The sequence below is a fragment of the Chiloscyllium plagiosum genome, unplaced genomic scaffold (genome assembly GCF_037043375.1).
Source record: "Chiloscyllium plagiosum isolate Xiang-an unplaced genomic scaffold, Cpla_swu_hap1 HiC_scaffold_10, whole genome shotgun sequence".
NCBI classification, from domain to species: Eukaryota; Metazoa; Chordata; class Chondrichthyes; order Orectolobiformes; family Hemiscylliidae; genus Chiloscyllium; species Chiloscyllium plagiosum.
In genome coordinates, this window is record NW_028270148.1 from 53,453,016 (window position 1) to 53,479,567 (window position 26,552).

At 40.6% G+C, this 26,552-nt stretch overlaps 1 protein-coding gene across 8 annotated transcripts in view; it reads right to left on the minus strand.

Moving 5' to 3' along the window:
• The window catches only part of lpgat1 (lysophosphatidylglycerol acyltransferase 1), a 131,339-nt gene that overhangs the window by 79,258 nt on the left and 25,529 nt on the right, over nucleotides 1-26,552 (minus strand). For all 8 annotated transcript variants that reach the window (XM_087991347.1, XM_087991348.1, XM_043695877.2 and 5 more), the window contains 2 exons: nucleotides 15,605-15,723; nucleotides 10,129-10,224 (listed from right to left, as the gene is read on the minus strand). In XM_087991347.1, the coding sequence (XP_087847473.1) occupies nucleotides 10,129-10,224; nucleotides 15,605-15,723 (215 nt within the window). The remainder of the gene's footprint in view (nucleotides 1-10,128; nucleotides 10,225-15,604; nucleotides 15,724-26,552) is intronic.

A 26,552-nucleotide genomic window follows, 5' to 3' on the forward strand; every position in this document is an offset into this window, starting at 1 on the left:
CTGCAGAAGAGATAGAAACACAATTTTAACAAAATTCTTTCATGGAGTTTGGATGTTGTTGTCTCTCCCTAGTTGCCTTTGAAAAGATGGCAGTGAGTGGTCTTCTGGAATCTCTGCAGCCCATTTGGTGACATTGAAGGAACGGTAATATATTTCCAAGTCACGATGATGGTGGTGGTGTTCAGAGGGGTCTGCTGCCCTCATCATTCTAGATGGTAGTGGTTATGGGTTTGGAAGGTTCTAAGGACATTATATACTGCTACTAAGCATCAGTGGTGAAGGGACTAAATACTTGCAGATGTGGTGCCAATTAAGCAGGCTACTTCATCTTGGAATGTCTAAAACTGGAGTATTGTTGCAGCTGCACTCATCTGGGTAAGTAGGGAGCATTCTATCATAATCCTTAATTGTGCCTTGTAGATGGGGGACAATCTTTAGGGTGACTGAAGATACAGAGATTCAAACATAGAAATTGCATGAAATGACAGATGGGCAGGAATTAAAGACAACACATTTGAGGGCTTCATTGAGAAAAAGGTTCGAGATGGGGATTGCTTATACAGTACAGGGATATATGGTAATTTGAAAAAAGGAAATTGGTGGCTCAAAATTTCAAAATAACCTACAATGCTAACTAGCATAAGCCCAGTACAGGAGGTTGAGTGGCCAACAACCTAGCAGGAACTGGAGTTGAATCTCTGACAACATGAACTAGAAGAGCATTTGAGGAGAACTAGCAGACTGAAAAATTGGGAAAAAGACCTTAAGATTTTAGGTTGGGTTGCTCTGGGGAAAGATTGGCTTGGTGATAAAGACTACAAGGGGAAGCAAAAATGATGGGTTAGCAGTCAATCTGAATTTTATTGACAAAGTTGTCCAAGAGAACCTCATGTTTGCTACAATATGCAATGGGGAAGGATAAAGAAGGAAGCGGTTTAAGGAAACATAGTTCAGAAGCCAAGCATTACCTTTGCTTTCCGAAACTGTATTGAAGCAGTTGACACCAATGCTAAATCTATGTGAGGCCCAATAATACTTGTTGGGTACTAATCAGATCAGATGATGGATGTTTGTATCAGTGGACTCTTCGTTCAACTGAAGGGACCACAAGTAGGAGTCAAAATCAGGGAACTTTAGTTCTATAGTCCCCACACCAAAGAATCTAACCATGAACAAGATGCAAGGTGAGAGTGGAAGGAAAAAGAAACAACTATTCACCTAGCTGAAAACTGACAAAGAGAAGACCCATTTGGCATAATATATTTTGATCAGAAAGGGATAGTGACTGTGAGGGAATAAGAAACATGAAAAAGTTGCAGTAAAAATATAATTGTGTACATTGATAAAGTTCTAGGAATTTTTAAAGAATACATGGTACTGAAATTTTTAAATGTAAATATTTAATGACTAATAAGAATGTTAAATATTTTCAAATCAGTACTGAACAAACTGCTGAAGCCGTGGAGTAACAAGTCACCAGTACCTTCTTTTCAAACTTGTTCATGGGGTTTTGACCCAGCAATATTGGAGGAAGGATATTATAGTTCAAAGTCAGATGGTGTGATTTGGGAGGGAACTTGTAGGTGATGTTGCACCTGGAACCTGCTGCCCTTTGTCCTTGTCGGTAGGAGAGTTTCAAGTTTGGAAAATAGAATTAAAGGAGCTTTGGAGAGTTACTGCAGTACATTTGCAAATAATACTGCCACTGAACATCACAGGTGAAGAAAGGGAATGTTGAAGGTGTTAGATGGTGATTGGTTTGCCAACCAAGCAGCTGCTTCATCTTGGATGTTGTAAAGCTTTTGTGTTGTTGGAGTTGCACTTAGCCAGGTAAGTGGAGAGTATCCCATCACACTCCTGACGTGTGCCTTGGAAATGATGGACATGTATTGGTAAAACTGAAGGCAAGTTAAATGCTGCAGAATTTATGATCTCTGACCTGATCTTGTAGTCACAGTACTTATGTGAATGGTACAGTTCATTTTCTGGTCAATTGTAAGCTCTCCCCAGGTTATTGATAGTGATAATGCCATTAAATATCAAGGGTTGATGGTTACATTCTGTTGTTGGAAATGGTCATTGCCTGACACTTGTGTGGCACAAAAGTTACTTATCATTTATCTGCCCAAACCTCCATTTTCTCCAAATCTTGCTGCAAATGGATAAATCCTGTTTAATTTTCAGTGGAGTCACAAATTTTGCTGAGATGACAATCAACAACAAACATCCCCACTTCTGACATGATGGAGGGAAGGTCAGTGATGAAGTAACTGAAGATGGTTGGGTCTGGGACAGTACCTTGAGAACCTTGCAGGGATCCCCTGTGGTCGTTCCCCTGAAAAACAAGTATATCATTTTGGATACTGATTTTGGGGGGGGAAGCAGAAACTACTTACTAAGGGTAGAAAGAGGAATAGGGAAGAAAGATAGGGAATTAAGGCAGGATTCCTGGGAGCTAGGGTGGAAGCGGAGAGCTAAAACAGAGTTGTTCTCTCTGGTTTGTTACCCATGCCACATGATAGCAAGGCAAGGAACAGGGAGAAATATCATCTGAACACATGGCTGCAGGAGGGAGGGTTTCAGGTACATGGATAATTGGGGCTCATTCTAGGGCTGCTAAGACCTCTACAAGCAGGACGGTCTTCACTTGAACAAGAGGGGTACTAATATCCTGAGTGGGAAATTTGCTGGTGCTATTCAGGTGGGTTTAAACTAGCTCAGCAGGGGGATAGGAACCTGAGGTGTGGTTCCAGTGCACAGGAGGATGAGAATAGGGAGGGCATGGACAGGATTAAGGTCACAGGAATGTGTTGACAGACAGCAAGCTGGTATGAACTATCTACTTCAACATCAGAAGTATCCGAAATAAGGTAGGTGAGCTTACTGCATAGATAGGTACCTGGGACTTCGATGTTGTGGCCATTTCGGAGACATGGATAGGCCATGGTCAGGAATGGATGTTGCAGTTTCCAGGGTTTGGATCTTTCATTAAAAACAGGCAAGGCGGTAAAAGAGGGGGAGGTGTGGCCTCGTTAGTCAAGGACAGTTTAATGGTGGCTGAAAGAACATTTGACAAGGGCTCGTCTACTGAGGTAGTATGGGCGGAGGTTAGAAACAGGAGAGGAGAGGTCACACTGCTGTGAGTTTTTTTTAAACATAGGCCTCCGCAGAGTTCCAGGGATGTAAAGGACAGGATTGGCAAATTCTGGGTAGGAGTGAAAGGAACAGGGTCGTCATTGTGGGGGACTTTAACTTCCCCAACATTGTCTGGAAATGTTAAAACTTTAGTACGTTGGATGGATCAGTTTTTGTCCAATGTGTGCAGGAGTGTTCCTGACACAGTATGACGAAGCGTCGACAAGAGGGGAGGCCACACTACAGATGTGGTGCTTGGTAATGAACTAGGCCAGGTGTTTGATTTAGTGGCAAGGTGAACACTTTGGATAAAGTAACCATAATTCGGTTATGTTTAGTTGAACGATGGAAAGAGATAGGTACATTCCACAGGGGAAGAGTTATCGATAGGGCAAGGGCAATTATAATGAGTTTAGGCAAGACTTATGATGCATAGAGTGGAGTAGCAAAATGCAGGGGATGGGGATAATCGAAATGTGGAGCAGGTTTAAGGAACAGATGTTGCGTGTCCTTGATAGATGTGTCCTTGTTAGGTAGGGAGGAAGTGATAAGGTAAGGGAACCGTGGTTTACTACAGAAATTGCATCTCTTGTTAACAAAAGGAGGAGGCTTATGTGATGACGAGACAAGATGGTGCCGATGAGGCGGAGAGTAACAGATGAGCTAGGAAGGATTTAAAAAGAGTCAAGAGCAAAGAGGGGACGGGAGCAGTCTTTAGCAGGTAGAATAAAGGAGAACCCTAAAGCTTTCTATAGGTATATGAGGAATAAAAGGATGACTAGATTGGAATAGGGCCAGTCAAAGACAGAAGTGGGAAGTTGTGTGTGGACCATGTGGAGATCGGAGAGGTGCTGAACAAATATTTCTCATCAGTTTTCCCCAGGAAAAGGAGAAGAATGAGATATGAGATATTAGACTAGAAAGGATTGAGGTTAGTAAGGAAGAGGTGTTATCAATTCTAGAAGGAGTAAAAGTAGACAAGTCCCCAGGCCAGATGGGATTTATCCGAAGATTCTCTGGGAAGCTAGGGTGGTGGTGTTGGAGCCTTCAGGTTTGATCTTTGAGTCGTTATTGTCTACAGGTTTAGTACCAGAGGACTGGAAGATTGCAAATGTTGTGCCCTTGTTCAAGAAGAACAGTAGAAATGACCCAGGTAATTACAGGCCAGTGAGCCTTACGTCTGTTGTAGGAAAAGTTTTGGAAAGAATAATAAGAGATAGGATTTATAATCATCTAACAAGCAATAATTTGATTGCAAATAGTCAACATAGTTTCATCAAGGACAGGTCATGTCTCACAAACCTCAGTTTTTTTGAGAAGGTGACCAAGCATGTGGATGAGGGTTGGATGCAATGAGACGTGTGGATGCAGTTGACGTGTTGTACTTGGATTTCAGTAAAGCCTTTGATAAGGTTCCACGTGGTAGACTGTTGGAGAAAATGCAGAGGCATGGGATGGAGGGTGATTTAGCATTGTGGATTAGAAACTGGCTTTTTGTAAGAAGGCAGCAAGTGGTGGTTGATGGAAAATATTCAGCCTGGAATCTGGTTACCAGTGGTGTGCCACAAGGATCTGTTTTGGGACCACTGCCGTTTGTTATTTTTATAAATAACTTAGACGCAGGCATAGGTGGATGGGTTAGTAAGTTTGCAGATGACACTAAAGGCGGTGAAGTAGTGGTCAGTGTGGAAGAATGTTACAGGTTGCAGGGGGACTTGGATAAACTGCAGAATTGGGCTAAGAGGTGGCAAATGGAGTTCAATGCAGATTATTGTGAGGTGATTCAATTTGCAAAGAGTAACAGGAAGGCAGAATACTTGGTCAATGAAAAGATTCTGTGGATGTGAAGAGGGATCTTGGAGACCATGTACATAGATCCTTGAAAGTTGCCACCCAGGTTGATAGTGCTGTTAAGAAGGCATATGGTGTGTTGGGTTTTATTGGTGGAGGGATTGCATTCCGGAGACGTAATGTCATGCTGCAACTATACAAAACGCTAGTGGAGCCACACTTGGAATATTGTGTACAGTTCTGGTCACCCCATTACAGGAAGGACGTGGAAGCATTGGAAAAGTTGCAGAGGAGATTTACCAGGATATTGCCTGGTCTGGAGCGAAGGTCTTACAAGGAAAGGCTGAGTGACTTGGGTCTGTTCTCATTGGAAAGAAGGCAGCTAAGAGGAGATTTGATAGAGACATACAAGATGATCAGAGGATTAGATAGGGTAGACAGTGAAAGTCTTTTTCCGAGGATGATAACATCAGCTTGTACGAGGGGGCATAACCACAAATTGATGGGTGATAGATTTAAGACAGATGTCAGGTTCTTTACTCAATGGTAAGGGCGTGGAATGCCCTGCCTGCCAATGTAGTTAACTTAGCCACATTAAGGAAATTTAAACATTTGTTGGATAAGCACGTGGGTGATGATGGGATAGTGTAGATGGATGAGGCTTAGATTAGTTCACAGGTCAGCGCAACATCGAGGGCTGAAGGGACTATTCTGCACTATACTGTTCTACATTCTATAACCTCTTGCAGTGATTTCCTGGAGCCAAGATGACTGACCTACAAAACCCACTATACATGATGCAGACACTGAGAAAATTCCCTTGACTCCAATCAACTCAGTTTTGCAAGAGTTTCTTGATGTCATATTCTGTTAAATGTTGCTTTTCTGTCAAGGCCAGGCATTCTCACCTCATCTCTGGAGTTCAGTTCTTTTGTCCATGTTTGGAACAAGCCTCTAACAAAGACAGCTGAATAGGCCTTCTGGAACCCAAACGGAGTGTCAGTGCAGGTTATTCCTTTGCTAGTGAGGTGTGAAAGCATGTTCAAAAACATTGATGAGAGAGACAGAAGAACGATAGGGTGGTAACTAGCCAAGTTAAATGTGTCATCCATCTTCTGTACAGGACATCTGGCATCTTTCCACATTAGCTAGGGGTAAGCTGGTCCAAGCTCTGCAGCACAAGTCTTCAACACAAGTCACTTTTCTCTTTTATTGGTTCCCTCTCCAACAACTGCAATCCCAGGCTACAAACTTGATGAGCAACCCCTGGTGATGGGGATGGAAGTCTCCCACCCAGGGATGGTGAGGGCAGTGTCTGAGACATAGTCATATTCACAGAATTGTACTTTAAAGACAACATCAGGCTGTTGCTTGACTGATTGGTAAAGCAGCTCTCTCAGTTTTAGCTCTAACTTACAGATGTCAGTAAGGAAAACTTTGCAAGTGTTGCCACTATAGCTTCCAGTACTTAGGTTGATTCAGCATGGTTCCTTGATGTGAAAAATAGCAAAGGTGACTCCTTTATTTAAAGGGGGAGGGAGATAGAACACAGGAGACTATAGGCCAATAAGCTTAACAGTTGTCACAAAGGAAGATGGCAGAAGCCATGAGTAAAGATGTTATAGTCTAGCACTTGACATTTTACCAAGGTAAACAGACAAAGTTACACGATTTTGTGGATAGGCAATGCATCAATTTAAAAATGGGGATGCCACTTAGGAACGAGTTGATAATTATTTAAAGGGATGAAAGTTATTGGAATTCTCTACCACAAACAGCTTCTGAAGTTCAGTCTTTGAGAACATTTAAAAAGGTAGAGATTGATAGATTTCTGAATATGAATGACAAAGGGTTATGGAGATAATGCCTTTTACCTGCACTAAGTGTTCAATCAACCATGTATTAAATGCCAAAGCAGGCTTGATGGAATGAATGGACTACTACTAATTTTGAAAATCACTCAGTGCAACCCTTTTATCAAGCAAAAACAGTTTATTCGCATCTACTCTGTCCAGGCCACTCATGATTTGAAAATTTCAATCGAATTTCGTTTTAGCTTATCCTCTCCAATGAAAATAGTCACAACTTCTCCAATGCATCTTTATAACTGAAGTTTCTTATCCTTGGAACTATCCTTATAAACCTCTTCTGCACTCACTCTAACATGTTCACATCCTTCCTGAAGTGCGGTGCCCAAATCTGTACACATTACTCCAGCTGAGGTCTGGCTGATGTCCAGGTCCAGCACCTCACAGGTCCAGCACCTCACTACACTTGTACTCTATGTTCCTATTAATAAAGCCAAAGATACTATATACTTGATTAAATCACTTTCTAGACATGCCCTGCCTATTTAGTAACTTATGTATGCACACATACGAATTAGGGCCATCAGGTCCCTTCAGCCTGCTCTGCCATTCAATAAGATCATGTCTGAACTATTTGAATTCGAAATTCAATATTTCCATCTACCTCTTCTGATTCCTTTGCCTAACAAGAATTAATCTACCTCTGCCTTAAGCATATTCAACGAGACCATCTCCACCGTTTCTGAGGCAGAGTATTCCAAAGATGCACAACTCTCAAAAGAAATTTTTATCTTTGTCCTAAAAGGATATCCACTAATTTTAGAACAACACCCTTTATGCACTTCAATCAAGTTTTTTTATTCATTCTTGGGAAGTGGGCATTGCTGACTGGCCAGCATTTACTGCCCATTCCTAGTTACCCTTGGAGGGGAATTTGCAGCTGGTAGGAGGTCACCCATCTTCTGAACTCCACTGAAAACAAGCCCAGTCTGTTTAATCTTCCCTTTTAAGCTGAACTGGTCAGTCCAAGCTTCAAACTAGTAAACCACCTCCAAGCCATCTCCAACATACTTGCATTCTCCCTAAATAAGGTGACCAAATCTGCATACAGTATTCAAGATGTGGTCTCACTAATAACATGCTTAATTTTATGTTGCTGTGCATGCATGCTAACTCTTTAGGACTCTTGCAGTAGCACACATAGATCTCTCTGCAGTTTGGAATTTTTCAGTCATTTGGTACTTAAGTAATACTCTGTTTCTTTATTCTTCCTGCCAAAGTGAACTATTTTATATTTTTCCACATTATACTCCATCTATCAGAATTTTGCCCATTCAACCTATCAAGATTACAAACTCATTATATCATCTTCACTACATATTTTCCTACTCTTCTTGTATCACTTCCAAATGCAGTTAACATGCATTTGTTCCCTTTATCTAATTTTTTAATATAAATCTTCAAAATGTTGATGCCGCAGTACAGAAATTTCTGCCAACCAGAAAAATACCCATTAATGCCCATTTGTGGGCGGCACGGTGGCACAGTGGTTAGCACTGCTGCCTCACAGCGCTAGAGACCCGGGTTCAATTCCCACCTCAGGCGACTGACTGTGTGGAGTTTGCACATTCTCCCCGTGTCTGCGTGGGTTTCCTCCGGGTGCTCCGGTTTCCTCCCACAGTCCAAAGATGTGCAGGGTCAGGTGAATTGGCCATACTAAATTGCCCGTCGTGTTAGGTAAGGGGTAAATGTAGGGGTATGGGTGGGTTTCGCTTCGGCGGGTCGGTGTGGACTTGTAGGGCTGAAGGGCCTGTTTCCACACTGTAATCTAATCTAATCTAATCTAATCTAATCTAATCTAATCTAATCTAATCTAATGCATGCTCTGTTTCTCGTCAACCAGTATTCTATCCATACTAGGATGTTAGCATGGATGCCATGAACTCCTAGTTTACACAATAAGTCTTTGTGACACCTTGGATTGGCAGAAGACATCCTACAAATACAGTATGTCAATAGACTATTTCTGGTCCACAGTTGATGTTACTCCATCAAACAACTCCAATAAACATGATCAGCCTTTAATAAAACATGTTGGCTTGTCACAATGAGCTCACTTTTTTTATATATAAAAAAAAAGTGTGCAGCTTGAACTGCCTTAAATAATTGCTTAATTCTAAAATCTTCCCCAGAACAAACGTCAAGCTAAGTAGCCTACGATTTCCTGCTTTCTGTCTCACACCCTCTGCAATAGACCAAGGTTACCATCAATACATCACTATTTAATGGAGACAACACAGGATGAAAATGTTATAAACATGTTGATAACTGACATTCTATGAAATAATTAATGTAGAAAATGAAAAGTCTTGAAGCAATTTTTCATCTCTGCCTCAGTAAATCCTGCTCAAGGCCATCCAAGTTATACTTTACTGTTGCAAAATGCAAGTCAGTAATTCTACCACTGATATGGGTGATAAAACAATGCAACATATTTTTGAAAATGTTTCCAGCTACAAAGAGGAAACCAAGTTTCCCAGGAATCCCATCACTCAGGAAAAGAACTAGTATTTTAAAATCAAGCTAGTGCCCAAACATTGGTCGTATTGCGTGTTACTACGTAAAATAGTCATGTTAAGCTCACATATCTGTTCCAATCACAAGAACAAAAGAATCAGTATTTCAATTTTTTTGTTAAAAATGAATTAGCTACAGGTAGCAAACTCAAAGCAAGTCTCCAGGTATGGTTTACAATGAAGTAAGTAAACAAATAAGCTGAAGGTAGGTATCCAGGTTACCCCAAAACTACAACATTTTAGTGAAATATAAACATGATGATGTACAAGTATGAATACAAGTATCAAAGAGAGACTGCAGTAAATAGGTCAGGCAGGAGAATAGGATACAGGCAGATATGTCGATGCAGACATCTTTTTAGAATCTGCAGTTTTTAAAAAACAAAGTAAGTAGCATGGATGACTGCACTTCAATTTCAATGGAGAACATCCACAACACAAAGCAGACCTTAATGCCAACAATAAGTGACACAAATGCTTCAATTCACAGAGGATGTGAGAGAGAAATGGGAAACTCACCATGATGCAATGAAAAACTCAAAGACACTGATCAGATCATGTAAAAGAAGGGCTCACATTACATTAGAAAATGTTTTATATTCAACAGAAGAATGCTTATCGTTATTATTTGGTGCATAGTGCAGTTACAAGCATGATTATAACATGCCCTAGTTTATTTTCCAATCCCCTGACAAAAACTCCAGAATTGTCTGGAAACCATACAAGCATTATGCTTCACTGTAAACAGTAATGCCTTCTATTGTTTATGTGGCTATTCTGAAAATATATGGTGCTAATTAGCAAAACATTTCCCTCACCTGTCGAATGAAGAAATCTCCATGGATGAGAGAGACAACACCGAAGTTTGTAAATTTGAAAATGTATTCCATTAGCCACATCATATGGCGAACTACCTGTTGGACAAAACAAAGAAAAATTTAATTGACATGCTATCAGCATGAGAAAACAGTCAACTGATTGAGGACCACTGGAAATTCAACCGAATCTTAAAATGTGAAAGCAACTTGTGTACCTCAAAAAATAATTGACTCTTTGCCCACCACAAAGCCATTTATGGTCGCATAAATTAATTCCAAATACAGTAACAAATACAAATGATAATCTGAATGCAAAATCTTTGCTTCATTATTCTTTTGTCTGCACATGAACATTAGCCCTTCATTCAATCACATCAGTCAGTACCCTTCGTTTTTTGTTCTTAGTGTTTAGAAAATACTTTCATTTTATCTTTAGATCTTTTTATAGTCCCCACCCTTTGTTAATGCTGTCAGTCTATTTAACAGATAAAACTGGCAAACTGACAAGAGACTCTTGCTCAAAGAAGGATGGCTTAATAAACATTATCATTTTAAAAATACAATGTAGCTAAGGCAATGCTTTGGTTTAGCATTCTGCTAATTGCCAAAAGATTCAAAAGCTTGAATTTTTGCAGTAAGTCTTTTAGCAGCATAGTTGTAATACTTCTAAAGTCTCAACTCCGTGCATGTTCACGCCTTAATAACAACTTTGCAATGAAATGACATCACAATATAAAATAATTTAGTTTTTAAAATTGTATGTATCACTTTACCCCAAAAGGCATTCTGATTGGAATGTTTCCACTTTCTTTTAAAAAAAGCATGCTAAACTTTATCCCTTGGAACTTGAATTGCAGATGGTGAGGTTATATTGCGTCAGAGTTAGAGTATGGGTCTGAAACTGTCAATGTGAAGATGTAACAATGCAATAGTAATGCTTAAGACATTAAATATGAATGCACATTTCATGACAATCATCAGACTTATTAATTCTCAAAGTCCACTGTTTTCTTGTTGCCCAAATTAAATTGCTGACAGCTGTAAATTGATAGAAGATCTTGCAAACAAAGTTTCTCTTTTGATGGAAGCTAGCTTGTTTCAAGTTCTTGGAAAGCGATCACAGTTCAGCTCAGGAACTGAATGGCCCTGGTAAAACCTAAATTAAGCATCATGGATCTGGTTTTTGCTGAGCAAGAGCAAAACCTTGAATTGTTTGGATTCATTCTGGATTAAATAGGGTTTTAACAAGGAATTCAGTTAAACAGGTTTACATGGGCAGTAGGCAATGTACTTATTACAGAAAACAAAATAACTCTAAGTTGCCAAGCAAAGATTTTTGGTAGATACAAGATGAGGTTTGCCCATAATTGCTAGAAAACCTGAAATCTATGAAACTATGGTTGCCTAGCAATCCTTTCTAGCCCTTGTATTCGGTTTCAAGATAATGAGAGAGTCATAGTCATAGAGACATAGTCATAGAGATGTATAGCATGGAAACAGACCCTTCGGTCCAACCAGTCCATGCCGACCAGATATCCCAACCCAATCTAGTCCCACCTGCCAGCACCCAGCCTATATCCCTCCAAACCCTTCCTATTCATATACCCATCCAAATGCCTCTTAAATGTTGCAATTGTACCAGCCTCCACCACATCCTCTGGCAGCTCATTCCATGCACGTACCACCCTCTGCGTGAAAAAGTTGCCCCTTAGGTCTCTTTTATATCTTTCCCTTCTCACCCTAAACCCGTGCCCTCTAGTTCTGGACTCCCCCACCCCAGGGAAATGACTTTGTCTATTTATCCTATCCATGCCCCTCATAATTTTGTAAACCTCTAAGGTCTCCCCTCAGCCTCCGATGCTCCAGGGAAAACAGCCCCAGCCTGTTCAGCCTCTCCTTGTACCAGAGATCCTCCAAACCTGGCAACATCCTTATAAATCTTTTCTAAACCCTTTCAAGTTTCACAGCATCTTTCCGATAGGAACGAGACCAGAATTGCACGCAATATTCCAACAGTGGCCGAACCAATGTCCTGTACAGCCACAACATGACCTCCCAACTCCTGTACTCAATACTCTGACCAATCAAGGAAAGCATTCCAAACGCCTTCTTCACTATCCTATCTACCTGCAACTCCACTTTCAAGAAGCTATGAACATGCACTCCAAGGTCTCTTTCTTCAGCAACACTCCAAAGGACCTTACTGTTGTGTGTATACGTTCTGACCCGATTTGTCTTTCCAAAATGCAGCACTTCACATATATCTCAGTTTAACTCCATCTGCCACTCCTCAGCTCATTGGTCCATCTGAGCAAGGTACCATTGTACTCTGAGGTAGCTTTCTTCACTGTCCGCTACATCTCCAATTATAGTGTCATCTGCAAACTTATCAACCTTACCCCCTATGTTCACATCCAAATAATTTATAGAAAATATGATATAAAGCAGTAGACCCAGTACCGATCCTTGTGGCACACCACTGGTCACAGGCTTCCAGTCTGAAAAGCAACCCTCCACCACCACCCTCTGCCTATGTTCGACCCAGTTTTGTATCCAAATAGCTAGTTCCCCCTCTATTCCATGTGATCTAACCTTGCTAACTAGTCTACCTAAGGAACCTTGTCGCACGCCTTACTAAAGTCCATATAGGGCACATCCACCGCTCTGCCCTCAATCCTCTTCATTACTTCTTCAAAAAACTCAATCAAGTTAGATTAGTTTTGCCTTTTCTTTAGAAATTAGTTTTGTTTTATAATAAATAGATAATCTTGGAATTCATTAAAGAAACTTAGTGAAAGAATTTTTTTTTCTTGATAAAGGGAAACAATTGGCCATTTTAAAGACTGAATCAAAAACAACTTGCAGTATAATAGGGTTTTATTAACAGCACAGTACTTCTGTCCCAGTCATAATGTAAGAAAACTTAAAAGATTGCCCCTTGAAATTCAATGGCTTCAGCATTGCTAAATTCTCCACCATCCTTACGACAGGGTTACCACTGACCAGAAACTAAATTAGACCAGCCATATAAGTACTGTGGTTACAACTATAGGTCACAGGCTTTATATTCCTAAGTGAATAATCCAGCTGCTGACTCCCAATACCTTGTTAACCATCTACATGGCAGAAATCAGGAATGTGATGGGATATTCTCCACTTACCTGGATGTGTGCAGCTCCAATACCATGCAAAAAGCTTGAGACTAGCTAGAACAAGCAGTCCGCTTGATGACCATCCTGTCCACCACCTTCAACATTAATGCACAATGGTAGATGTGCATACTACCTACAAAATAAACTGCATTAACTCAACAAGGCGCCTTCAATGATACCTTCCAAACCCGCAACCACTACCTCCTTCTAGGGCAGCATATACAAGAGAACATCACCTTGTGCAAGCTCCCTTGCAAGCCATATGCCATCCTGATTTGGAACTACAATCAGCATTCTATCACCACCACTGGACACAATCCTGGACCTGTCTTCCTCACAACACAGTGGATGTGGTACAACAGTTCAAGAAACCAGATTACAACCACTTAGAGAAATTAGGGATAAATACTGGTTTAGCCAACAATGTTCAATTCCCACAAACAAACATTTTTTAAAAAAAACATTAAAATCACTTCAAGATTATTTGCTCTTTATCACATTCGCTTTTGCGGGAGTTTGCTGTATGCAAATTATTTGCTACATTTTCTCCAATAGAATGACAATACATCAAATAAACTTCTTATATCAGGCTGTAACCTGCTCCTGAAAACATGAAAGGCAGTACATAAATGCAACCATTTTTCCTTTCTAATTTTAAAAGGACAACTTTTTCCTTTAAAATTTATGTCCACTCTACAAGAAATTGTAATTATTTTCTTAACCAATGGAAATAACATGAAATCCATTAGTAGTAAGAACTAACCAATCTTAGTTAATGTATGCAGTCAAGGATTCCAAGCAGCAACCTCAACCATCTACTGAAATGAAAAATCTCAGAATAAGCAGATGTGTCTGTCACAGAAAAGAACTTTACAAATAGCTTCTTGTAACTTGCTGCAATGCTAAATGAGTATAAAAAGCAAATGCGTTACAGAAATAAACTGCAATTTATAAAGTTAAAGCATTTTCTTATCAACTTTGTGTTCAGATTGTTTTTTTAAAAAAATGATTTTCATAAAATAATATTTCATTAATTCAATGATTAATAGGATCTTATTTTTGTTCAGGCAAAATGGTGAAAATCAATGCATTCACTTAAAAATGCTGGTAACATTTGCTGGAAATAATACTTTCAGATAATAATTTGATGAAAACCAGTCACAGTTTGGAGTTTGAACATCAGCACAGCGCAGTATATAAACTGAAACTGCACTTAGGTCAGTTGCAATGTATTTGTCAGCTCAGTACCCATGAAAAATACTTTTATTTTCAAGTTACTGTCTGTGGGCTATCGATATTGCAAGTTTTTTTTACACAGTCATTCTATCATACATTTATATGACAATGAAGCAACAAAGTAGTTCACTGACGAGGCAATGTCTAACTAAGCTCACTGCTTTTTTTTCCCCCCACAACCTACTGATGCATATAATACCCATGACCGACTGGTCACTACATTAGTAAATTTACGTAGCTGGTTGCTAAATTACCAGGGCTCCTACAAGTATATCACCAGATTACAACATATAAAAAAACTCCAAATCTTGACATAAACTAACAAAATAGCTTTTTAAAGTAGGAAACTTACTACAAAATCATAATGAATTGTATTAATATAGTCTCCTCAAACATAGAAAAATGAGCCAAAGAAATACAAGGAAAACAAATGTAAAAAGGAATGGATTGAGGGATACTGTAGAAGAATTCATACAGATTACTAAAATTATGGCCAAAATGATGAATTAAGGAGGCACTGTATTCACAGACTTAAATTACCCTTTGGTATCATATTTAGTATCTTTTTGCAGACCTTAGGTCCATTACTATTACCAGAATCTGTTTTACAAAGTATGAATCAGTAACAGATGCACAAAAATTCATATCATAAGGTACATAATCTCCCCATTCAACCACTGGCAAGCTGTGGGGGAAAGCAATTCATGAAGCATGGCATTCACATACTTGGCAAAATGATTTATTTGTCAAGATTGATATAAACTACTTTAAAATTTCACCTTTGCTCTTCAGAATGATCCAGCAACATTACCACAAAATAAACATGAAATGCAAGGGGAGTGCATGCTTTAATTATTATTTGCCCAGAATGTGGTACAAAGGGCAACACAAATTGTATGCTTATACAGTGTATTTCTTCAAATAACATACAGTACTAGAAATGGCATAATTCTGTAAGCAGTGAATTCATATTGGTAGGACACATTAAATGTGTGAACTAGAATTGTTACAAATACTCAAAAGGTATCTGCTGCATCTACTTTGGACTTGTACAAAAAGACAAACTGTCAGAAAATTGCAGAGCCTACCATTCCTTTGTCTTGCAGACACATCATGAGGGTGCAGACATCACCTGTTGCTTGATGATTCACCAAGACCATGGCTTCATCTTCAGTAATTGCTTTTACGTCATCTCCCCATTCAACCACTAGAAAAGAAAAAGCATTTGCAGCAAGGTACCACCAGCCAATATAAAAACAACTTCCTATCACAACGATGGAAACAACACAAAATTGTCAGAGGAGCTATATGAAAAATGATACCTCCCAAGGGGCTTCACAGGAGCTCTAGCAAAAAATAAGCTTTTAGTCAAGTCGCAGATTGGTTAGCCATAATTTTAAATAAATGCATTTGGACATTAATGAGCTTCTAAAAAGGAGGGAGGAAAGATTTGGAAAGGAATTCAGGAATTCAAGGCCACTTGCAGACTGAGAAAACAAATAAAACTGAGGTACACAAGGCCAAAAGCAGAAGAACACATATCTTGAAGGATATAAAGGTCCAAGGTTGTGGGAGAATTTTAAAACAAGGTTGATATTTTTAAAACAGGCTGCTGCTAACACAGAAGCTAACATTGATTAGGTGATGGGGAACAACAGTTAGTGAGATAGTACTAACGACAGTTCTGGTTGACATCAAGTTTACAGAAGACAGAACATGGGAGTCTGGAAGGGCATATAGGAAAAGTCAAGTTCAGAGGTATCGAAGGCATTGTTGAAAGTTTCAACAACAATGAGTTGAAATTGGGTCAGGTAACATAACAGTGGAAGAAGGGAATTTTTTAAAATCATGAGATGGATACATGGTGAAAACACATCTTGGGGTCCAATATGGCATCAAAGTTGTGAGCAACTTCAATCAACTGCAAGGTAGAGGAACATAGTTGGTAGCTAGAAATGGAGTTAGTGATGTGGTGAAAACAATAGCTTTGGTCTTCATAGCATTAGCTTAAGGAAACTCATCCAGTAGTAAATTTCAGAAAAGTAATTTAACATATAGACATGGAGGGATTAAAAGAAGTTTTACTGAGATATGCTGGATGTTGTCAGGCTTGGACTGATAAATACTACTTAAGTGTCAGGCCATGACCATCTCCAGTAAGAGAGAATCTAACCATTGCCTCTGGAAATTCGGTGCCATTTCCATTGCTGAAATCCCCGCTATCATCATCCTGGGAGTTACTCTGACCAGAAACTAAACTATGCGAGCAGTGTAAGTACTGTGGCTCCACTCATTTCTTGTCTCCTTAGCGCACATACCTTATATATAAAGTGCAGAACAGCAATGTGATGGAACAATCTTAATTTTCTTGAATGAGGGCAACTCCAACAACCGTTGAAGTTTGACACCATCCAATATTGCACTACCTTCAACATCTATTCCCTTCATCACCAAAACAGTGACAGCAGTGTCCACAATCTACAAGATGTAATGGAATAACTCCCCATGGCTCAGTCCAAACCTGCAACCTATAGTACCTAGGCGGACAGAGGTAGTAAGTTGCATGGGAACACCATAGTCTGCAAGCTCCCCTCCAAGCCACACCATCCTGACTTGGAACAGTATCATCACTGTCAGTGCCACAAGCTCAAAATCCAAGGAACTCCATTCCTAACAAACAGCATGGATGCCCCTATAACCAAAGGACTGCTGCACTTCAAGATGGCAGCTCAGCATGACCAACTCTAGTGCAATTAGGGATGGGCAATAAATGTTGCCAATGATGCTCATATTCCATGAATGAATAAGGAAAGTGAAGAAACGGATGTTGCTGAAGGGAGCTACGTAGATACAGCAGAAATCTCATCACCAGCAGTTCATAAAACAAACTTGTGAAAACACACAAAATGTAACAAAATCTTCATGGTAGAGAAGGGGTGCATAACTAGAAGTTCAATATTCCACCATGATTTTGTGTGTTACTTCATTTAAATGTCTGCTGGAAGCCAGTCAGCAGCAATCTTGTAACTGAATCAGAAGATTATGGGTTCAAGTCTCACTCCTTGACTAAACCACAAAACCAAACCTAGGCTGGCATTCTCATGCAACACAGAGGGTGCTGCATTTTTGGAGGTTAAATCTTTTAACTGAGGTGCTAAAACCAAGCTTGCATCAGTTGTCTCAGCTGGGCATGAGAGATCCAAGGGCACTATTTCAAAGAAGAGCACCAGTTATCCTAGTGTCCTAGTCAATATTTATCCCTCAATCAACATGAACAAAGATCTAATCATTATCAATGGTTTTTGTGGGAGAATGTTGCACTTCCTAGAACAGTGAATACATTTCATAAATGTTTCATTGACGGCATAATGATTTGAGGAAAGCTTTATATTAATGCCAATCTCACATCATTCTCCCTTGCTCCAATCCACCATATTAAAATTCAGTGTTTTTCACAGAAAGAGTCAGTCATTTTTCAGAGCTGACATTCTAAAGATGGCATCTTTATCAACACAGCACTTCTTCAGTATTGTACTGAAGTATTAATCCAAGTTGCATGCTCAAGTCTGTGGAATAGGATCTGAAGCTATGATCGGTCTCAGTTAAGAATGTTACCACTGAGCCATGGCTGATAAAACTGGGTAATTTAGCCACTAGATATCCCCAAACTGCCTGTACTGTCTTTACTTGATCAAATAAACTGGAGACAGATGTAAAAAAGGACGATAATCAAGCTACTTTTATATATAATTAATAGGTTGGTCACAATGTTAGCCACTATAATTCTACTTAAAGCCTATTTAACAGTCACTCAAGGAAGTTTCTTTGGAGGATTTTTAAAGCTGTTAGTTGTGGGGGGGGGGGGGTCGAAAGACAGCCGGAACAAGACACATGCTAGATCTTTATAACAGAATATCCTGAACAAAAATGATTTCACACCAAAGATTAGTCAACAGTCAACACCCAGCATCAAATAAAACATATTTTGTATATTAGGAAATTGTACACATTATTAATTCAGCGTTACAATTTATACCTATCTCAATGTATAATTGCCTCAATTGCCACAAGAGGATAACAGTTGTTCCTCTATTGCTCTAGCTCGCATCTAAGCAACACTCATGGAAATAGGAGCACAGGATACACAACACACAATACACGATTTAGAAAGAAGAGCAGCATGAGGAATTAAAATGGATGTATAGAATATGTTTTTAATAAAAATATAGAAGAGCTATTATAAGTATAAATGAGAGATAATACTGTGGTGCAGTTAGTCTCTCTTATTTAGAGTCAGAGTTATACAACACGGAAAAAGACCTTTCGGTTCAACTCATCCATGCAGACTAGTTATCCTAAGTAGATCTAATCCAGTTGCTAAGATTTGGCTCATTTACATTCCTATTCATGTACCCATCCAGGTGCTTTTTCCCATGTTGCAATTGCACACACCTCCAACACTCCTTTGGCAGTTTGTTCTAGCATCACCATCTGGGCAATAAAGTTGCCCCTTAGGCCCCTGTTAAATCTTTCCCCTCTCACCTTAAATCTATGCCCTCTAGTTTTGGATTCCCTTACCCTGTGAAAAAGACCTTGTCTATTCATCCTATGCATGTCCATCATTATTTTATAAACCTCCAAAAGGTCACCCCTCAGCCTCCAAAATCCAGGAAAAAAGCCTCAGCCGACTCAGCCTCTCCCTAGAGCTCAAACCCTCCAATCCTGGCAACATCCTTGTAAATCTTTTCTGAACCCCCTCAAGTTTAACAACATCCTTCCTATAGCAGGTAGACCAGAAGAGAATGCAGTATTCTACAAATGGCCTAACCAATGTTCTATGCAATTGCAACATGACATCCCAACTCCAAAACTCAATGCATCAACCAATAAAGGCAAGTGTACTAAACACCTTCACCACCCTGTCTACCTGCAATTTCATTTTCAAGGAAGCATGCACCTTCACCCTTAGGTCTTTGTTCTACTACATTCCCCATGGTCCAACAATGAGGGTGGCATGGTAGCTCAGTAGCTAGCATCGGCCACTTCACAGCACCAGCAACCTGGGCTCGACTCCAGTCCTGGGCGACCATCTGTGTGGAGTCAGCAGATTCTACCCCTGTCTGTGTCCCTCCCCCAGATGCCCCAGCCTCCTCCCATAGTCCAAAAGTATGGGGACCAGATGAATCGACCAGGCAGAAACTGCCCCTGCATTGCACAGTCCAGATGGACCAGCCATGGAAACTGCAAGGTCACAGGGATAGGGCTTTCGGAGGGTCATTGTGGACTCAATGGGCTGAATGGTCTGCTTCCACACTGTAGAGATGGCATGATTCTATGACTGTGTTAAGTCTTGCCCTGATTTGCATTACCAAAATGCAACACTTCACACTTCTCTAAATTAAACTCCAATACAACATTCTTCAGCCCACTGGCCCATCTGATCAAAGTCCCTTTGTACACTGAGATAACACACTTCACTATCCACTGCACCACCGATTCTGGTGTCATCTGTAAAGTACGAACCATACCTTCTATGTTTGCATCCAAATCTTTTATATAAATGATTGAAAGTAGCAGACCCAGCACCAATCCTCGAGGCATACCACCAGTCACAGACCTCCAGTCTGAAAAACAACTCTCAAACACCACCCTCTGTCTCCTACCTTCAAGTCAATTTTGTATCCAATTGGCTTGCACCCCCTGAATTACATGAGATTTAACCTTGCTAACAAGTCTACCACGTGGAACCTTGGTCGACTGCCGTGCTGAAGCCCATATAGACAATGCTCACCACTCTGCCTTCATCAACCTTCTTTACCTTCTATTCAAAAAACCCAGTCAAGTTAATGAGACATGATCTCCCATGCATAAAGCCATGTTGACCATCCATAATCAGTCCTTGCCTTTCTAAATTCATATACACGTGTATATGAATGTACACAAGGACTCCACCTGCACAACCCTCAAGAAGAAATTTCTCCTCATCTGAGTCCTAAACTAGCATTTCTTTATTCCAATGCTAGGCCCTTTAGGCTTTGGGACTCATCCCATAGTCAAATACTTTGCCCTTTGTGATACAGACTGTTAAATGATCTTTCCTTTCATTAGCACCTTGCTTAGCTGTTATCTTTGGGGTGTATTAGTGCACCCCACCATGAAGACTGGTGCAAAATATTCATTTAAATTATCTGCCAATTTCCTTTTTGTCCCAGTTGAACCCTTCAAAGGTCCCACACTTATAGTTACTCTTTCATTTTAGATGCCCATAGAAACGTTGTTATTTGTTGCGATTCTGTTCGCCGAGCTGGAAGTTTTTGTTGCAAACGTTTCATCCCCTGGCTAGATGACATCATCAGTGCTTGGGAGCCTCCTGCGAAGCGCTTCTTTGATGTTTCCTCCAGTGTTTATAGTGGTCTGTCCCTGCCGCTTCCGGTTGTCAGTTTCAGCTGTCCGCTGTAGTGGTTGGTATATTGGGTCCAGGTCGATGTGTTTGTTGATGGAGTTTGTGGATGAATGCCATGCCCAATGTTGTTAACTCCATCAAACACATCGACCTGGACCCAATATACCAACCACTACAGCGGACAGCTGAAACTGACAACCGGAAGCGGCAGGGACAGACCACTACAAACACCGGAGGAAACATCAAAGAAGCGCTTCGCAGGAGGCTCCCAAGCACTGATGATGTCATCTAGCCAGGGGATGAAACGTTTGCAACAAAAACTTCCAGCTCGGCGAACAGAACCACAACAACGAGCACCCGAGCTACAAATCTTCGCACAAACTTTGAACTTTGTTATTTATTTTCTTATTTCTTGCCAATTTACTTCCATAAACTATTTTCTCACTTTCTATTATTTAAGTCATCTGGTGCTGGTTCTAAGACAATGCCATGGCTTTAAGAGTCTATTTTGTCCTTTTTTTTTGAAGAGCAGTTTAAAGGTAGAGGCAAGGAGCAGTCTACCAGAGCCACTAGAGTAAACAGCTTGTGAGGCCTTGGGGTTTTTATTTAACGTTAGAACAATAAAAGCAGCATGAAGCGATGTGATCAAATTCCCACAGAACCAGGATCTTTAGTTTAGCATTCAGAAGCTACTAGGGCTGTGAAAAACTGCCACTTCTCTCCTTGCTACAAATTCTCTCTCTCTCAATTGTATTTTGATGTTTTCTCATTCTGGATTGGAGATGTGCACGTGAGACAATCTGTTTTCTGAATTTGCCTTTTACCAAGGCAGTGTTTATGGGATGTTGCTATATTGGAACAGTTAGTTAATTAGTAATTAATATTGTATTTACTATTCTGTTACACTTTCCAATTGAGTTAACCTTTTCCAATTCCTTCTTTCTTTTGTATTTTATCTACAGTGAATGAATAAAATTGTTTTGTTTTAAATTGGGTAATTTGACCAATCTAATTGCATTTGGAATGCAACATCTTACATTTACCTTTAAAATAAGAAAAGGCTAGGGTCTAGATTAGCTTCTGAACAGTTTGAGGGAGTTTGGTCTGGCTTATGCTAATCCACTAGCCTATCATTAGTTCTTAACTGCTTTGTGTGCCTTCACTTTTGATTGAATGTTCTCCTTAACCACTGTTGCTAACCACAGATGGTTTATCCTTCTCATCAAAACTTTCTTTTTGACTTGATTGGAATTTTGCAGAGAATTATAATGCAAGTGCTTAAATGCCTGCCACTGCTCTGGCAACTCTTTCCCTTATACTTTGCATTTGCCCTTACCTAACCGGAGACCTGTGGTTTGAGATTCAAGTTGCACTCACTCAAATGAACTGAAAATTCTACCGTGTTGTGATCGCTAGAAAAATTTTATTTAAAGAATCCCTAAAAAGTGTAGAAACAGTCCCTTCGGCCCAACAAGTCCATACTGACCTTCCCAGACCCTATGCCCAAAACTACGGCTCTACATTTACCCCTGACTAATGCACATACCCTGAACACTATGGGCAATTTAGCATAGCTAATTCACCTAACCTGCACATCTTTGGATTGTGGGAGGAAATTGGAGCACCAGGAGGAAACCCATGCAGACATGGGGAGAACATGCAAATTCCATACAGACAGTCGCCTGAGGCTGGAATCGAACCCGGGTGTCTAGTGTTGAGAGGCAGCAGTGCTAACCACTAAGCCACCATGCCACCCCTCCTGAGAGGGACCTTAACCATAAGATGTCTTATTAATCTTACCTCATTACAAATTACTGGACCTAAAACAGCCTGTTCCTGATAAGGTAATGCATTGCAGAACCTAAGAAACAATCCCTGATGTGCTCTCGAAATCAATCACCGATCACGGGCGGCACGGTGGCACAGTGGTTAGCACTGCTGCCTCACAGCGCCAGAGACCCGGGTTCAATTCCCACCTCGGGCGACTGACTGTGTGGAGTTTGCACGTTCTCCCCGTGTCTGCGTGGGTTTCCTCCGGGTGCTCCGGTTTCCTCCCACAGTCCAAAGATGTGCAGGTCTGGTGAATTGGCCATGCTAAATTGCCCGTAGTGTTAGGTAAGGGGTAAACGTAAGGGTATGGGTGGGTTGCGCTTCGGAGGGTCGGTGTGGACTTGTTGGGCCGAAGGGCCTGTTTCCACACTGTAAGTAATCTAATCTAATCTAATGTTACTTTGCACATCTGATTTGTCCAGTCAATAAGCAGATTAAAATCACCAAAGACAATTGTAGTGCCCTTCTCACATGCCTTCATTATTTCTTGCTTTATACTTTGTCCAAAAATGAGACAACTCCTTAGAGTCTTATAGACAGCTCCAAAGCATCACTACATAACCTTGCCATTCCTTATTTCAATGCAAACGAATTCCACATCATGATCAAGTACTTATATCACCACTCAGATTGCAGCGATATCTTTCCTTGTTAATAAAGTTACCCCAAGTCCATTTATTTCTTGCCTAATCATCTGGAACGTCAAATATCCTTGAATACTGAGTTCCCAGTCACCCTGCAATCATTTCAATATTTAAAAGTCATAGAATCATAGAGATGTACAACACGGAAACAGAACCTTCAGTCCAACTCACCCAAGCCAGCCAATTATCCTGACCTAATCTAGTACCATTTGCCAGCACTTGGCCCATATCCCTCTCAGCCCTTCCTATCATATACACATCCAGATGCCTTTTAAATGCTGCAATTGTACCAGCCGCTCATTCCATACACACACCCACCCTCTACATGAAAGTGTTGCCCCTTCGATCTCTTTTGTATCTTTCCCCTTTCACTTTGAACCTACGTCCTCTAGGTCTGGACTCCCCACCCCAGGGAAAAGACTTTGCCCCTCATGATTTTATAAACCTCTAAGGTCACCCCTCAGCCGTCAACGCTCCAGGGAAAACAGCCCCAGCCGATTCAGCCTGTCTCTATAGCTCAAGTCCTCCAAATGTGGCAACATGCTTGTAAATCTTTTCTGAACCATTTTAAGTTTCACAACATCCTTCCGATAGGAAGGAGACCAGAATTGCATTCAATATTCCAACAATGGCCTAACAAATGTCCTGTACAGCTACAAAATGACCCCCCCAACTCCTATAATCAGTGCTCTGACCAATAAAGGAAAGTGTTCCAAACACCTTCACCATCCTATCTACCTGTGACTCCACTTTCAATGAGCTATGAACCTTTGTTCAGCAATACTCCCCAGGACCTTACTAGTAAATGTAAATCCTACTAGGATTTGCTTTTCCAAAATGCAGCACCTTACATTTACCTAAATTAAACTCCATCTGCCACTTCTCAGCCCATTGGCCCATCTGATCAAAATCCTGTTGTAATCTGAGGTAACCTCCTTCGCTGTCCACAATTTTGGTGTCATCTGCAAACTTACTAACTATACCTCCAATGTTCATATCCAAGTCATTTATATAAATGAAGATAAGTAGTGGACCCAGCACCGATCCTTGTGGGACATCACTGATCACAGGCCTCCAGTCTGAAAAGCAACCCTCCACCACCACCTTCTGTCTTCTACTTTCAAGCTACTTCTGTATCCAAATGCCTAATTCTCCCTCTATTTCACGAAGTCTAACCTTACTAATGAATCTGCCACGAGGAACCTTGTCAAACGCCTTACCGAAATCCATATAGATCACGTCCATCGTTCTGCCCTCATCAATCCACTTTATTACCTCTTTAAAAAAACTCTATCATCAAGTGAATAAGACATTATCTCTCACGCCATGCTGATTATCCCTAATCAGTCCTTGCCTTTCCAAATACATGTAAATCCTGTCTCTCAGGATTCCCTCCAACAACATGCCCACCCACCGATGTCAAGCTCACTGGTCTATAATTCCCTGGCTTTTTCTTGCCACATTTTTAAAAATAGAGGCACCATGTTAGCCAACCTCCAGTCTTCTGGATTCTCACCTGCAACTATCCATGATACAACTATCTCAGCAAGGGGTCCAGCAATCACTTCCCTACCTTCCCATGGAATTCTAGGGTACACCGGATCAGGTACTAGGGATTTATCACTTTTATGCACTTCAAAACATCCAGCACTTCCTCTTCTGTAATATGGACATTTTTTAGGTTGTCACCATCTATTTCCCAACATTCTATATCTTCCATGTCATTCTCCACAATAAACACTGATGCAAAACACTCGTTTAGCATGTCCCCCATCTCCTGTGGCTCCACACAGACTGCCGAGCTGATCTTTGAGGGGCCCTATTCTCTCCCTAGCTACCCTTTTATCCTTAATTTCCTTAACCCTATTTGCTAAAGCTATCTCATGTCCTCTTTCTGCCTTCCTGATTTCCCACTTCAGTATACTCCTACTGCCTTTATACTCTAAGGATTCACTCGATTTCTCATGTCTATACCTGATATACACTTCCTTCTTTTTCTTAAACAAACCCTCAATTTCTCTAGTCATCCAGCATTTTCTACACCTACTAGCCTTTCCTTTCACCCTAACAGGAATACATGTCTCTGGACTCTCGTTATCTCATTTCTGAAGACTTCCCATTTTCCAGCTGTCCCTTTACCGGTGAACATCTGCTACCAGTCAGCTTTTGAAAGTTTTTGCCTAATACAGTCAAAATTGGCCTTGCCCCAATTTAGACCTTCAACTTTTAGATCCGATCTATCCGTTCCCATCACTACTTTAAATCTACTAGAATTATGGTCACTGACCCCAAAGTGCTCCCCCACTGTCACTCCGTCATCTGCCCTGCCGTTTTTCCCAAGAGTAGGTCAGGTTTTGCACCTTCTGTAGTAGGTACATCCACATATTGAATCACAAAATTTTCTTGTACACAGTTAAATTCCTCTCCATCTAAACCTTTAACACCATGGCAGTTTCAATCTATGTTTGGAAAGTTAAAATCCTCTACCATAAACACCCTATTATTCTTACAGATAACTGAGATCTCCTTACAAACTTGTTTCTCAATTTCCCGCTGACTATTGGGGGGGTCTATAATACAATCCCAATAAGGTGATCATCCCTTTCTTATTTCACAGTTCCACTCAAATAACTTCGGGAGGATATTCTTGGGAATACATCCAGGGAAGTACAAGCCCGGTAATCTATCCCTTATCACAAACAACACTTCCCCTCCTCTCTTGCCCCCCTTTCTATCCTTCCTATAGCATTTATCCTCGAACATTAAGCTGACAGTCCCATCCATAACCGAGCCACATTTCTGTAATCGCTATGATATCCCAGCCCCAGGTTCCTAACCATGCCCGGAGTTGATCTGCCTTCCCTGTTAGGTCTCTTACACTGAAATAAAAGCAGTGTAATTTATCACTCCTACCTTGTCCTCTGCTTTGTTCCTGCCTGCCCTGACTGTTTGACGCGCTTCCTTTCTTAACTGTACCAGTCTCAGATTGATCTCCTTCCTCAGTTTTCCTAGGTTTCACCCCCACTCCTTACTAGTTTAAATCTTCACGAGCAGCTCTAGCAAATCTCCCTTGCAGTATGAGCCCCTTCCAATGCAGGTGCAATCCATCCTTCTTGTACAGGTCACTTCTACCCCAGAAGAGATTCCAATGATCCAAAA